Source organism: Hermetia illucens, chromosome 2 (assembly GCF_905115235.1).
Source record: "Hermetia illucens chromosome 2, iHerIll2.2.curated.20191125, whole genome shotgun sequence".
Taxonomy (NCBI): domain Eukaryota; kingdom Metazoa; phylum Arthropoda; class Insecta; order Diptera; family Stratiomyidae; genus Hermetia; species Hermetia illucens.
This window is the reverse complement of record NC_051850.1, coordinates 129,306,726-129,322,099: the sequence shown is the minus strand read 5'-3', so window position 1 is coordinate 129,322,099 and position 15,374 is coordinate 129,306,726. Positions and strand designations below refer to the sequence as shown.

The 15,374-nt window shown below is 40.1% G+C and overlaps 1 protein-coding gene across 3 annotated transcripts in view; it reads left to right on the top strand.

Annotated features, from left to right (window-relative positions):
* The window catches only part of LOC119647812 (fibrillin-3), a 369,488-nt gene that overhangs the window by 252,055 nt on the left and 102,059 nt on the right, over window positions 1-15,374 (top strand). For all 3 annotated transcript variants that reach the window (XM_038049031.1, XM_038049033.1, XM_038049032.1), the window contains exon 7: window positions 53-178. In XM_038049031.1, coding sequence (XP_037904959.1) covers window positions 53-178 — 126 coding nt within the window. The remainder of the gene's footprint in view (window positions 1-52; window positions 179-15,374) is intronic.

Sequence of the window (15,374 nt, the reverse complement as noted above, 5' to 3'; positions counted from 1 at the left end):
TATTTTTTTAAGTGAAATATCCTAGTATAGATTTTTTTTTCAATTTTCACAGATATCGATGAGTGTCAAACGAACAATGGAGGATGCGAGCAAATCTGCAAAAATATCCCTGGCTCTTTTGAGTGTGCCTGCGAAAGTGGGTTGCAAATCGATACAGTAACGGGAAACACGTGTATCGGTAAGTATTCCCGTTGACAAGAAAGCAAGTTTTCACCACAGTTTCATTTCGTCCTGAAAATCCGTTTGCATATTTTGCAAGTGAAACGGAAGTAATAAAAAAGTACACGATAAGTTTTCCCGTTTTTCCGCTATTTCTTGACGTCGGACAGGTGTGCATTATGTAGTCGTTTACATATTTTCCTGAACTTTCTGCACATTCAATACTTTCTTTTCTCGCCTCTTTCTCCTTTCTTTTATTGTCTTTTTCAAATAATGTGTACGCCGATTTGTCGTTGTTGCTGTTTCCTTTTATTTTTATTGGTCGACGCCGAGGTAACTCTTACTAATGCACATTTCCGAGCAAACTTTCACATATCTCGGAGTGTTAAGGTGAGTATGATTGGGAGTATCTGAGATAAACCCGGTATTTCGGGGATATGGTTATGAATTACAGTACCAGGTGTACAACAGTCATAAGCTATTTATCTAAACGCCAAAAGATTGTTTGACTTATGCCTGCGGAAAGGGAGGGTTGAAAAAGGAACAATCTACGCATAAGAGCTCGTGTATGCGATTCAGACGCAGGTGAAGACGGTGGTTCATGTGGAAAACAAAATGTTATTGAACATACGGATAGACGAAATTAGACTACCTTTGGCACCGCTTGCTCGTAAATTTTTGAATGTTTTTCAAATTTGCAGAGATTATGTATTTCGCTTTCAAATATGTAAGATGAGCTTCTCCTGAACCCTTTCTTATATAATAATTTATTTATTTTGCAATTTTTCCGGTGAAAAGCTCTTTCTAAAGGTTGATTTCCGGTACTCCCCATCATACTCAGCAAAAGCTGAACATTAAACAAATAACACAGACAGATTATGATGGTGTTACTTACTACCCCCACTAATCACATGCCTATAGACATAAACGAATGCCTCTTACGGAACGGACATGGTCCGTGCCAGGATACGTGTATAAACACATGGGGCGGTTATAATTGCTCTTGCGACGGTTTACCGCGAACTCGCCTTACTGAAGACGGACACAATTGCGAAGATGCCGGCGAATGCGCTAACAATAACGGTGGATGCTCACATAAATGTTTAACAACTCTTGGACGTGTATTTTGTTTATGTCCTGAAGGATATTATTTATCGGCTGATTGGAAAACTTGCAAAGGTTTGTATTTATTTTATTTTGTAGAACAAAAGTAATTTTAGAAATTGGTTTTGAATAACAGCTGTAATTCTGCTTTCAATTTAAAAACGTCGAGTGTGCATGCCTCACGGGGCCATAACGACTCACCCAGTAAACCCAAGAACGTGACTTAAACAATTTTTGTGAATTGTGTTGCAGCAACTTGCATCATTAGGAGTGATACCCCATCAAAACTGCAATTATTTATAGCCTTCCATAACTAAAAGGAAATGGCCTTCAATTCCTTGTGAGGTCTTTTTTTCAGTAGCTTGAAATTTTGAATTTACTTGAATGTGCGCTCAGTTCATTCATTCATTCATTCATCTTGAAATTTTACCTAAAGTTAGCGACACAGATTCATTGATGTGTAGAGAAAAGGTATATTCTGTTTAAATGCTTACGGAAGACATGCCAGTTTTGTCGGTATTTGAAGTCCCGAAATGAATTTGACAGCTTACCGAGATATGTTAATGTTGTCAAATTAGGATAAAAATTGGGTTTTCAATGAAGTGAAATACGAAAGTAAATATAAGTTCATGTCCAGGACTCCTTTTGGTTTTCCCGCCAAAGTGAATCTTAGTGGGAAGTTAAATATTCACAATGCATGTGAAGTTGTCTCTTGAAAATAATATTTATAATTTTTCTCCCAGAATTCATTTTTAATAAGCGGATTTTCAGCGTCTTACTAAGCCATGGAATATTTAGAAAACCACACATTCACATTCAGGTGTGAGAAAATTAGTGCAAAGTGACTTCTGCGGATTCTTAGCCCAACTAAAAACCAGCGAAGCTTTGAATGTTGTGAGAAATTTTTAGAGTTTTACCGTGGGGACTATGATTTAATATTGTATGTTTTGTTGGTCGTTCTGGCTGGCACATCAGCACCAAAGATCTGTTGTCTGATGCGCCTATAGGCATGGTATTCACATGCTTTGCGAATTTCGCTCCCTCTTTATAGGATGGGCGCGTATTATTTTGTACAATTTCTATTCTGAACACATATATGTTCAGCTAGTGAATTATGGACAGTCAAAATGCCTACAACATTTCTGCACCTGTTTCTGGACAGGATAAACTTGCGAGGTTCTGACAGGAAAAGTTTGGTGTGTCTAGCAACATTTAGGCTCTGCCACCTGTTGGTGACAATTGCAGTTCCAGCATGGGGAAATTGCTAAGGCATTCAAGATTTCATTTCCCTCTACTTCTCAGTGACTAAGTATCCAGAGTAGTTCCACCGTATTGAATCTAGAAATAGACTTCAATCGGTTTTTACATTCCCGAACTATTTTCGAGGTGATCACAGGACTACTCATCGTCCTCCGTGCTGCGGATGCGCCTGCCCTTTAACTGCTCGTCAATCATCCAGGTTGCCGCCCCTAGGATCGCATACTGTTCAGCCTGAAAAACCCTTGTATATTGTCCCATAGGAAAAGCCTACTTCTCGTTTTTATTCGAGAGGTAGGCTCCTACTCCGAAATCTTGTTCTGTTTTTGAGGTACAGATGATAGATTTCCGTCAGCATTTCTCTGGGACTTTCTAGTTTTCCCTACGTTTCAGGATAATCTCATATCTTCTACCAAACAGATGTATGGGGACTCGAGGATCGGAAAGCATTGTAAGAATTGGATTCAGTTTAAATATATGTTCATGTTTTTATTTTTTCCAGTGGTTATATATTAAGAATAGAATTAGCGTTTCTTCCTTATTCTGTAAATTTTTTATTTTCCTTTAGCATATAATTGTTTCGGAAGCCATGTGTCTCCTTCATCGGTGTTAACACCTAATTGATTGATCTATCTTAAAATACCCCTACTTATATGCTAACTTTTAATTCTACTAATTACTGTATAATTGTTTTCCAGCTTTTCCCATCCTTCCCGTTTTTCTTCTCCTTTTTTTTATTATCTGCTGCATACCTTTTTTACTAAGCTTGATGCACAGTTTCCTCCATCATGATTTAAGGTTACTTGCCTCCCTTCTTTGAAGATGAATGTGCTTTCCGCTGCGTCCAAAAGGTGTATTTTCTGTACTCGCTTTATAGTTTCCACATTGTTCATCGTTACAGTATGCCCGTCTTCCATCATATGCCTTGCTACCATTGACTTAATGTTGCGAGGGTCGTCGCTTTCTATGTATCATATTGTGGTAAGCCGCAATTTTCTACCCATATTTGTTTTGAGGTTCTCGGTATGGTACGATGTGTGTGAGTTTTCTTTCTGAATATATCGAGCTCGAGTTTATTGTTGTTTCTTATTATTGATAGATCCAGAAACGCTATTCGTTGGTCATCTTCCTTTTCCATTGTGAAAGTTGTTTTGCGATGTATGCTGTTTATTGCTTCCAGCGTTTTCTCGTTATCGTTTGGAATTATTACGGATACGTCGTCTACGTACAGCGCCCAACATTTTGGCATAATACCCCGTTTTTCAATTTCTTCTTCTACGCTTTTCATGAAAATTTCGCTTATCAATGGGGCTAGCGGATTCCCCATTGCGGTTCCTGTAGTGGTTTAGTAAAATTGGTCTCTACAGATGAAGTAATTCTCATTCGTACAGAGAGTTGCTAATTTTGCGTAGACTTTCGCCTTTTTCCTCTCATTAAGTTCCACACATTGTTCCTTTAGCCAATCCTCGAGTTTCCAAATGGCTTCTTTGTTTGGTATGCTCAGATATAAGGCTTTTACATCAAATGATACCAGACAGTCGCTTGATTCCAGGTTTTTGTGTGCAGGAAGTTTCTCCACTAGCTCCATGCTATTCTTTACTGAATGCTTGCTGTGATAATTTCCGAAGGTGCTGATTTCTTTCATATGCTACTTTGCAATTTTATAGGCTGGAGAGTTGGTGTCCGCTATGATTTCTCGTGTCTCATTACCTTGCTTATGCATTTTTGGCAGGATCATCATTCTCGGTAAAAACGGGTTTAGCATTCTTAAGTCTGCAATGTTTCCTAGTATTCTACTATTATACTAGGAAACACTGCAGACCTGAAGATGCCAAACCCGTACTTGGAACAATTGTAGTGATCGGCCAGCATACTCCACAGAAGTGGTATCATAAATCCTTGGGGATGCCTTTCGTTGCTTCTGCTATTAGGAACTGAGCGACACCCACTTGAGCACACCTTATCTTCCTTCTAGGGTCCGGTATCCAACATCTGACATATTCTGTCCAGCGCAGCTAAGTATTCATATTAATGAATTTGAGCCGACCGCCAGAACTCAAAGCTTGGATTACCTTCACGGGCCACTGTAAGGCAGCCTCATCAGTGCACTTCAAATGGGGCACCTCTTCACGAAAACTTTCATTGTTAAATCTTGCCTTCGTTCCAGTCTCTAAAATTTTTTTCTATAGCAACTCCCCCTGAAACTCCCACCGCAGCGGTCAGAAATGTCGGATATGTCGTTTTCTTTTTAGCCTCCGTGCTCGTTTTTCAGTGGGAGGGTGCAGCTGCGTTGAGATCTGTCTCGCTGATTTGACGATCTTCTGGCCCACCGGCCCTTATCCCCGTGGGACGTGTGGATACGCCTTAGTGCGGAGTACAATAAAGCCTTGTCCACCAAACTTATGCTTTTTGCAGACATTAGCGCTGACAGAAGATTCTGGTGTGTCCAGTGTGAGCTTCACCGTTACTAGTTACTAGTTTGTCACCAGATTCCAAGATTTCGCTTCCTTGCGTTCGAATTCTCTGGATGTTACTAGACCTGGTGGTGCAGTCATCCCTATCTTCTCCAGTGCCTTTCTTTGCCGCCAGCATGGCTCCATTTTCACATACCAGCGTTAGTAGCGTCCACTCCGCAAGTTTCCCTCTCTTCCGCTGTTCCTAGTAAGGAAAAAGGAGAAGCTTCTGACAGACAAGATTCAGGTGGAAGTTTCCTCTCGTTAGAGGCTGAAGTTTCCTTCTGCCTAATCTTCCTCTTCCACTCACCGGTAGATTTACACCCGACGGATTAGCCGTAATTGAATTTCTAGTTACTCCCAATGTGAGAGTTACGTACTGCTTTCCTTTCTGGTTGGCTGTGCCCTAGGCACTCAATGCAACCTTTCCATTGAGTTGGAAAGCACCACAGATTTCTACGTACGGGGACATGAAAGGAAATAGATTTCAAGAAATGTAATCTTTTCGCAAACGCGACACATTAAAACATTTTATTACACCAGTTGCGTACGAGTATTAGAGTGCTGATCTGTTTGTCTGAGTTTTTTATTTCAATCTTAAAATTTTGCAGTGATTATAATATTTAACAGGCTATTGCGACCATTTTGATAGTGCCGATTCAGGACTTGTTATTGCCGCATGAAATAAAGTTCAAGTTTTTGAAAAATAGTAAAATATATTTTTTATAAAATTAATAGACCATTAGCTTAATCCCAACTACAATTTTATTTTATTATGTATATATATTTCGGGAGCAACTTACTCCCTTCATCACTACAAAGCTTTGTAAGTTGCTCCCGAAATATATATACAAAAATATACAAAGCTTTGTACTGATGAAGGGAGTAAGTTGCTCCCGAAATATATATACATAATAAAATAAAATTGTAGTTGGGATTAAGCTAATGGTCTATTAATTTTGGACTTAACTACAAACAGAAGGCGATATCTAACATGTTATATTTTTTATTTCTATCAATTATGTACTGCACTATATATGTCAGTTATTGCAGCTAATACTTTCCCTGAATTTCTGTTAATGTCAATGGGGACTTCATTGAAAATTAAGAGATAATGCAATCTAATACCGAGCTACCTGATGAACCGCTTCGACTCTACTACATGCTGTCTGGTGCGAAATCATAAAATTTACTTCAGCTTACGACTACTTACGACTGATTATGGTAGCATAGCCTCAATTTTATTTTTCGACAAGTACAGCGAATGCGATTCCGATGTTTCCAATGTCTTACATGTTCAAGCAGCCTTTTCACAGCGTTTAGTGTACGTCGGTGTAGCCAATATGTTAAGGGCAGTTTTTTGCGGGAGTTTGAACCAGAACATCGGATTCCGGAAAATATCGATAATTAAGGCATTCTATCAGTTGGTAAATATTCATCAAAACCTGCATCAGTGTCACAGAGGATCTATCCGCAAATCGGCCCTATTTGGTTAAAATACCTCGACCACAGAGTTGAAAATTTTCCTCAGATCGTTTTCTCTGTCAGGCTGACCGTTACGTTGATGGAGACCAGTTGTGTTTTGGCAGCACAGAAACCGAAAAGTTGCTCCGATATTGCTATTACCTTCTCTACAATCGGAAACAATAATTGCGAATATCGGGTCCCAGCGGGTTTTCCATACTCTCAAATAATGTTTCCATACTCTCAAGTAATGTGACTGCACGGCAGAACCAGAAGCTCCTTTTTCTATTGACTTAGGATGATAGCAAGTATTCAACCTGAAATGAATCACTCCAATTTTCGGTCTTCAAAGTAACGTCTTTTCGAATTTCTGCTCTGAGTGTCTGATCTGAGCACACCTAATGATGCATACACTGCCGATTGATCCCCTTCCTGCCTGAATCGACGGATTTTTTTGAGATTTGTCAACTTTGTACAGGTTGTCCATCTGTTACTCTCGATTTGCTCGGAAGCGATTCTTCTGCCGCCCACATATGTGCTACATGGCCTGCCCTCTGGAGCTTTCGTGTCTCGATATGGACGGTTGCTTATGGTTCGTCATATAACTGGTAGAATTCGCTATCTCATTCCCATTTGCTGTCCATCTGCACTGGACTTAGACTTCTCCTGAGGGTTCGACATTCGGAAGCATTTTTAAGGTTTTGTGTTGAGTGTAAAAGAGGCTCCAATTCAATTCCAACTCAATTTCTTTACACCGAATATAGTTATGTGCGGTATCAAATCCAAGGTCTTGATTAGTACTTTTCGAAGCGGATATTAGCTTTGATACTGGTTGTAAAGGGGGAGAATGCGGGGGTCCGAAATAGGCCAGTTAATTCAAGGACCCGCTCTCAGAAACTAACTAGTCCAAATATATGAAAAGAAATATGGTGGTCCATTCGCATTGTATCTAGGCCTCAAAATACTCTCCATACCGATAACTATTTGAATTAAGTTGGTTTGCTCTTTAATCGGGCTTACCGTCCACGTCCCGCTTCCGTGACCCAGGATCGATCGAATCAAAGTTTTATTTTGTATACTGTGAACTTTCTTTCCTGAGCAAATGTTTGTTTTAAGGTTTTATATAAAACAAAACCTTATTAAAATCGGTTTATTGTCTGTTCTTTTTAAGCAGGTTGAAATCTTCAAAAGACACTGGCCTGAACACGCCAGCATGTGGGATTTCCACCCACTAAAATCACCTCCGACTCTCCCCAAGTCCCGTGGAATCACCTTAAAGTATTACATCACGGGGTGGAGGCAGCTTTCTTTAGCTTGGTCACCTTTCGTCTCTACGCTGCGTACGTAGCCGCGGTTTTCTAGGCTCCTCTGCCTTTGACTGTTTGCTCTGGATACATGCGACCATGGAGTTGATCGCATCTTAGTCTTCCTGACATGCTACCATTCTTCGCAATAGTTTTTCTGGTACGACCACCTATCCGAGAGTCTCCTCTAGGTCCTTCCTTTCTTCCACAAATCTCGGACAGTGGAAGAATACGTTCTTTGGGTCCTGTGGGACTCCATTGCAGCTTGGACAATTGGGTGAGGTATATAGTTTAAACCTGAGCAGATACTGGCGACATCCTGCATCCGTGAGAAACTGGGTAAGATTATAATTAATTTCACAGTGACGTCTTTCCAACCATTCCTTGATGGCAGGGATGAGCAAGTATGTTAACCGATCCTTTCCCGAGCGTTAGAGAGATTTCCCCCTTTCGGCGTTTTTCATCTGCGATAAAGGAGAGATAGTGTGATGTATTCATGATCTCATTTGCCAAGATGTCAGTGGGCATCATTCCAGAGATGACGAATGTCATCATCTGACACAGTCCTGAATGCCAAGCACACCCTTTGGGCTGTTCTTCTTAGAGACTGAACTTAGTTTGTTAGCGTTAAATATAACCCGCCATGCCTTTTCCCAAACTGGAGCTGCATGCGTGGCCCTCCCACGTTCGGCATCACTCTTGCCAGGACCGCACTTTCAGTGGATGCTTTATCATAAGCATACTGCACGTGTTGCTTATAGCTAAGCTTTCCGTCTATCATCACTCTCAAGTATTTGATGGTAGGCTTAGAAGTGATGATATGATTCTCAATTTGAATACGGGTATAATTTCTTTTACAGCGTTTGGTGGTGACGATCGCTTCCGTTTTTTCCTTCGCAAGTGTCAGACCAGAACTGTCTAGCCAACCCTTAACAGCACTGATCGCTTCGAATGAGTACAACTTAGCATCTTCGAGATGCTTCGCGACTACAATCAGCGCTATATCGTAGGCGTAACCCACCACCGTGACTTCCTCTGGAAGGGGGAGATTAAATACATCGTTGTACATGATGTTCCACAGCAGTGGGCTCTGCACGGAACCCTGTAGGACACATGCAAAGAAAATAGGTCCGTAGGAGGTTGGCTCACTTGGAGTTTTGCCAGCCTTAGGCACTAGCACTAACTTCTAACTAACTGTCGCTTCCATAATGCAGGAAATCTCTATTCGGACATGCACGTTTCGAACATGTCCGGTGTGGATTTCAGAGCAAGCTTAATAGTCCTATTCGGTACGCTGTCCAGACCCGGAGCTTTGTTATTTCCTATTCAAGCGCAGATCTCCAGTAGCTCTTCACTGGGGACTAGTGGTATAATCATTACATTCAAAGGTCGCTGGAAGCTTTCCGTGCCCTTCTCTTGCTGGGTGATCTCCCCTGGATCATTTTGAACAAGAGTCAAGAGCACGTGATCTGCGGAGATGGTCGGCCTCTGAATCGGCCCATCATGATTCTATAAGCGCTCTCCCAAGGGCTTACGTCCGCTTCCGAACAGAGCTCCTTAAATCATTTCCTCCTGCTCCGTTGGCGAGCTTGAGAGTTTTGCGGTTCAGATGACTTGGAGTATTGTAAACATACAGTGGATCTATAATGATCATGATCTTTCCGACATTTTTAAGTTTTGCTAGTTTTGTGGAAATTACTTTTATTGAAGGAGTAAAAATATGTACTTATTTAAGAGCCCCAGTTTGAGTTCGGTACTTTCTTTATGGGAAATTGCTGCGCAATTAGTAATGTTGTTAGATTAGATGGTCAGTCCCTATTAAGGAGGTTTCTCGCCTACCTGCCCCTGTTTCCAAATCCAGGGCCATCTGGACCAGGTCCATGATCCGGTGAGAGAGCAAACAGATGTCATCAGCGTAGTCGAGGGTTTTGAGGGAAGATGGAGTTGTTCACTGAACTCTTTCACGTCCTCCGGACAAGGCGGTATGAAGAACGTGATATTTTGCGCCATCATATGCCGGTCTGATAATAGCTATTAATTTTTCCGGAATACTCCTTCTGCACGCCAATTACACCCGCTGCTCAGGCTACCGAAAACTTTTTCGAAATTGATGAAGAGCAGGTGAAGCGAAGATCTAAACTCCGTGCACCGTTCCAAAATGAAACATAGGGTGTTGATGTGATCAATGTAGGAGGGTACGGAGTGGCCTGCTTTCTGTCGATTAAGCTTTCGGGATGCTCTTTGATGTGTTCTAGGATCATTTTAACTATTATCTTTGGGAGGACCGCGAGCTCATCACACTCAAAACGGGTGCTCTTCTTTGGAGTCTTAATGATCATCCCCTTCTCTGGGGAGGGGCTGGGTTTCGCAGGATTTCCGTATCAGTGGAAGCAGCAGCAAGAAAAAGAGGAAAATGCAATAACGAATGAAGTTATAAAAAAACACAAAAAACTCCGAATGAGGTCAATCAACCAAAAATTACTATGTGGTAACCTAGAGAACCTGGATAACCAATTCTTTATGGAGAGCTGAACTGGAGACGAGTTGTAGATGAATTGTCATTTTTAAAATATTTCCTGTCAGTATATTTTCCTATTTCCTATTATATTTTCTCAATACACACATTTTCAACTTCATTAGGAGAGTTTTCCAACATTACCATATATGTGTGTTCAGTATTCATATATGTACATATGTACTATTATTTCTAGGTAGTGGTTGGATATGAACTCGTTAGAACCATAGACGAGTTAATGAAATTCTTGAAATTGTAGTTGGTGAAACTTTTACTGCTGGTGTACTCCAGAGTAGTTTGTTTCAATGGGCCTCATCTATTGTATATTGCGGGGAGCTCCGTTATGGTTTTACTTACTCCTTGTCGGGACATGTTTACCATGGAGATATAGTCAGTATTCCAAAATGGATTAATAAACCATTTTGAAACTTTTAAATTCCGGAAATTCAAACAAATGGAAAGAATGAAATCTCATAAATTGAATTCGAGCCAATTTTTTTTGGAATATTTTTCGAGTAGGAAAATTGTAATGCGCTTTTTTGTATCCACTCTATGCATTTCTGTCATTTCTTTACTTCTCCTTAAATCAAGTGGTTAGCTAATTCTATAGGTTTAATGGATTTAGATAATTTTTTTTCGCTCCATGTTTCACTTTCATTTTATAGATGCGTTTAGGTGGGGGGAAACCTGTGACTAGATAGAAGAGAAAACTTCTTAGTTGTTAATCTTTTCTTCAGGAAACTTTCTGCTCTTCTTGAGATACAAACTACACAAAAATGCATACAAGTATTTACAGAATGCAACTCCACTCAGTACACAAATATGTGTATATGTGCAAGTTTTCTCCTTTTCACACATTAGAAGGCAAATGCAAATTCGTTTACAGCTGAAGTGAAAAGTTTCCCGTGATGATGGAAAGAACCTCTACAGGGGGTGCAAGTGGGGATGTGCAGTGATACTATTGCCTTGCAAAATGAATATAAATTGAGTTATAAGTTTCGAGGTTCATTAATTTCTAACTTGCTTTCAAGTCGAGTATGGTCCGTGTTTAGATTACAATAGATTCCTTATACGGAATATTCCTGTTAGAAACTCTCTTTATTGTTCCGGTTCATAACTATTGAAACCGTATGGAATGTTGGCATGACAACGTAGAGTGAAACTTTCGGAATTATTAAAGTTCTTGTTGTCATGGTTTAAAATTAGGAAGGCCACAGATATTGTCGAACAGGTAAAGTGCGTTCGAGTGGAAGGAGCGCTGTGAGATTGAATCTGCTTCAGGATGCATTTCATAATATTAATATGTCTTCAGATCAATTTTTGTAGAGTAGGACTGATTCATATAGTCTGTTTTTTAACGTTTTATGTGAAACAAAACCTTATTAAAATCCTTTTACTGCCTGTCTGTCAGTCACACGCATTTTTCTCGGAGACAGTTGCAGCCATTGACATCAAATTTGATAGAAAGGTGGAAACTGTGAACACTCACGCATATAGTGAGTTACATCCTTTTACGTCGAATTAAAGGAGGAAGGGATGGGGTCCCCATACATGCAAAAGGAGTCTACATTTTTTTTCATCAAATATAGTCATGCGGGGTATCAGATTAAAGGTTTCGGTTAGCACTTTTCGAAGCTGGTCTTAGTTTTGACATTTGTTGGAAAGGTGGGGAGTGCGGGGGGTTGAAAGTGATCATTTCTTTAACGGACCCATTCTCAGAAACTACTCAACTGAAAAATCTTAAAAAAACAACAGGCCACTGTATGGTGCCTAGATCCCAAAATACCTTCTATACCGATACCTGTTCAAATACAGTTAATAATAGCACATTACTATAATTTTCAGTAATTGGCAGGACAACCCCACTTAAGTTAAGTTAATTTTGCAGCAATGTAGACTACAGCATAGAGAGAAATTCAAGACTTTGAATGTCAATATCACTTGAAAGTGGATATTCACACATAATATATCCATATATTACGTGCTACATACTAATGGGGCAAATGCGCACTCAAATCTCTTTATAAAAGAAATACACAAAACGATTTCATGCCTGAAGCGTCTAGCTTCCGGTTTCCCGACTTGGTTTATTGTACCTTCAACGTTTTGTGCAAAATAAAACCTTAGATTCGGACTATTTATCTGTGTATCACAAACACTTTTCTCAGAAATGGTGATACCTACTGACATTAAATTGGATGGAAAGGTTCTATCGTTATGTTGAGCTTTAGGAGTGGTTCTATGTTGAGCTTTAGGAGTGGTCTCAATACTAGCAGGAGGTATAAAATTTCATTCACCAAATATTGTCATGTCAGGTACCAAATGAAAGGTCTTGTATTTACTATTCAAAACAGATCTTAGTTTTGACATCCTTTGTGACTGGGCGTTAGTGGAGACAGGGCTGGAAAGAGGTCATTCTCAATTGAAAAATCTGAAAAGATACCTCCGAAATATTCTGGGGAGATTTACAGACCTACCCTAGATTTATAAAATTACATTACAATAGAAATTTTCAACCAAAGCCTATTAATCGAAAATAAGAACTCGCAGAAATTAGAAACGCCTGAAAACTATAGTCATCCCGTGTGTCGAATCTGAATGAGATAGAGTATAGGATATATGGATAAAGTGATTTTTTGATGTTCGGAGTCGTTCGGAAATTATAATAATAATCGTTGGCGCAACAATCCATGTTGGATCAGGGCCTTGAAGTGTGTTAGAGCACTTCATTCAAGACCGTAACGGTACACTAGGAGGGAATGTGGTCAGCATTGCGCTCGCCGGAGATTATTACCCTGACTTGACTCAGGTACTCATTCACAGCTAAGTCGACTGGTATCCGACGTCAAATCACAATACAAATTCCACTGCCACCAGTGAGATTTGAACCGCGACCTTCCGTACGACAGCCTTGCGCTCTAACCACTCAGCTATCCGGACACGGAAATTATGTTAAAGGTAAAATGTCAGATGTCAGATTAATGGTCAGTTAAGATTTGATGGTTAAAAATCGCATTTTCCTTTTTAAATGCGTTTTCTCGAAACTGCATGTTGGAAATCTACTGCCACCCTACTCCAAAATCTATCGAACGAAATTCTTCGAAATTTTCACGACTTATTCAAAACATATTTCCTTTAAATATTTCCACTAAAACCACCCTCGGCTCCCTCCCTGCCCCACGGAACTACCATAAGGTATTACATCACGGGGCGGAGTCAGCTCCCTCTAGCTTTGTCACCTTTCTTCTATAAGCGGCGCACGTGACTGCGTTTTTCTCATCTCCTCTGCTTTTCGTAGTTTATTTTGGATAGATGCGATCATGGAGTTGACCGCATCCCAATTCTCTTGATGTGCCAGCATTATCGGCACCAGATTTTCTGGTACCAGCACCTCTCCTAGAGTGTCCTCTAGATTTCTCCTTTGTTTCACAAAATTTCGGACAGTGGAAGAATACATGCTCTAGGTCCTCTGGGACTCCATCGCAATTTGGACAGACGGGTGAGGTCTCCAATTTAAACCTGTGAAGGTATTGGAGATATCCTCCATGCACCGTGAGAAACTGGGTGAGATTATAATTAATCTCACCGTGTCGTCTCTTCAACCACTTCCTGATGGCAAGAATGAGCCTGTGAGTCCACCGGCCCTTTCCCGTGCGTTCCCACCGCTTTCGCCATCTATTTATGGGAGATCTCAGTCTTCCTCTCCTATATGGTGTCTGGGCTCCGAAATACCTTCCATACTGATATCTGTTCAAATAAAAATAATAATAGTATATTACTATAATTTTTTGTAATTAGCTGGAAAACCACCTTAGGTTCATCCTAGCACCACAATTTTGTTGTGATGTAGGCTATAATGGAGAGCAGTTTGGTGGAAATCGCACTATTACTAACAAAGTTATAATACGTCAAAATTGGTATTTCTTTGAAAATTGAAGACTATAAATGCCAATTTCATGCGAAATGTCACATAATATATGGATATATTACATGGTACGTACTAAGAAATGCACAAAACCTTTCGTACCTGAAGCGTTCAGCTTCCGGTTTCCCGATTTGTTTGGAGATGGGTGTATAAGTTGCTCTGTATTTCAATAACGAACTATGCGATCGGGCTGCAAAAATTACTATGCATGCTCAAGATATTAATGAATATTCGGTGGAAAATTCTTATTTGTACCTTCATCAAATTCTTCACAAAAAAAATCTAAAAAAAAACGAAAACACCGCCTTCACACATGATGACCCCCTTAAAGGTATTCTTAGTGAGGAGTGAAAAGTTCGTCCAGGAGAGAAACAATTAGTCAAATATTGCCTCGTCTTGCGCTGGAAGCACTTTTACCGAAACTGCTTTCTGGGTTATATGACTTGCAGTTCCGTCCAGGATCGAGACAACCCATAAGGCAGTGCCTCATACTCTCCTTTATATTAATTGAAAAATACGAACTCATAACCAGGACAAAAACTGCCTAGTAAAATTTGGACCTAAGTTGGCCGAAGCTAAACAAGGTTTTTTTTGGGGGAATTGAGGGAGTCCTAAGTTCGCCTTCGACTTGATGGCGAGCCGCACCAATTGGAAACCAACATATTTGTGGTCTACGGACTTTCTTTTTAAACTTGGGTGCTGCATCCCAACTACTCCGAGCCGGATTCCTTCAATTCCCTAAACAAAAATCGACTTACTAGTTGTTTGCTCTCTTATAAGTCAGCCTAAGCAGAACTAATTTGCTTTTAGGAGAAAAAAAAGTGGGAGATAGGTTCTTCCCAATTAGTTTACTTCACCACCAAGGAAATTCGAACTTAGGGGTCTTCAAAAACAAATTATTATTTTTTAAGGCTTTGTGTAAAACACAGGAATGTACAATTTTTTTTCATTGAATAAAGTCATAGGGGGTATCAAATGAAGGGTCACGATTAGTACGAATGTGGTATTAGTTTTGATGTGGGTTGTAAGGTGTGCGAGTAAGGAGTCAAAATGTGCACAGTTAAAGTGAGACAGGACTCATTTTCGGAAACTACCCAGCTCAAAAATCCGAAAAAACTCAGGGCGGTACACTTATATGAAATCTAGACCTCAAAAAAGTCCCTTTCCGATGTCTACTTAAATAAACTTAGTAG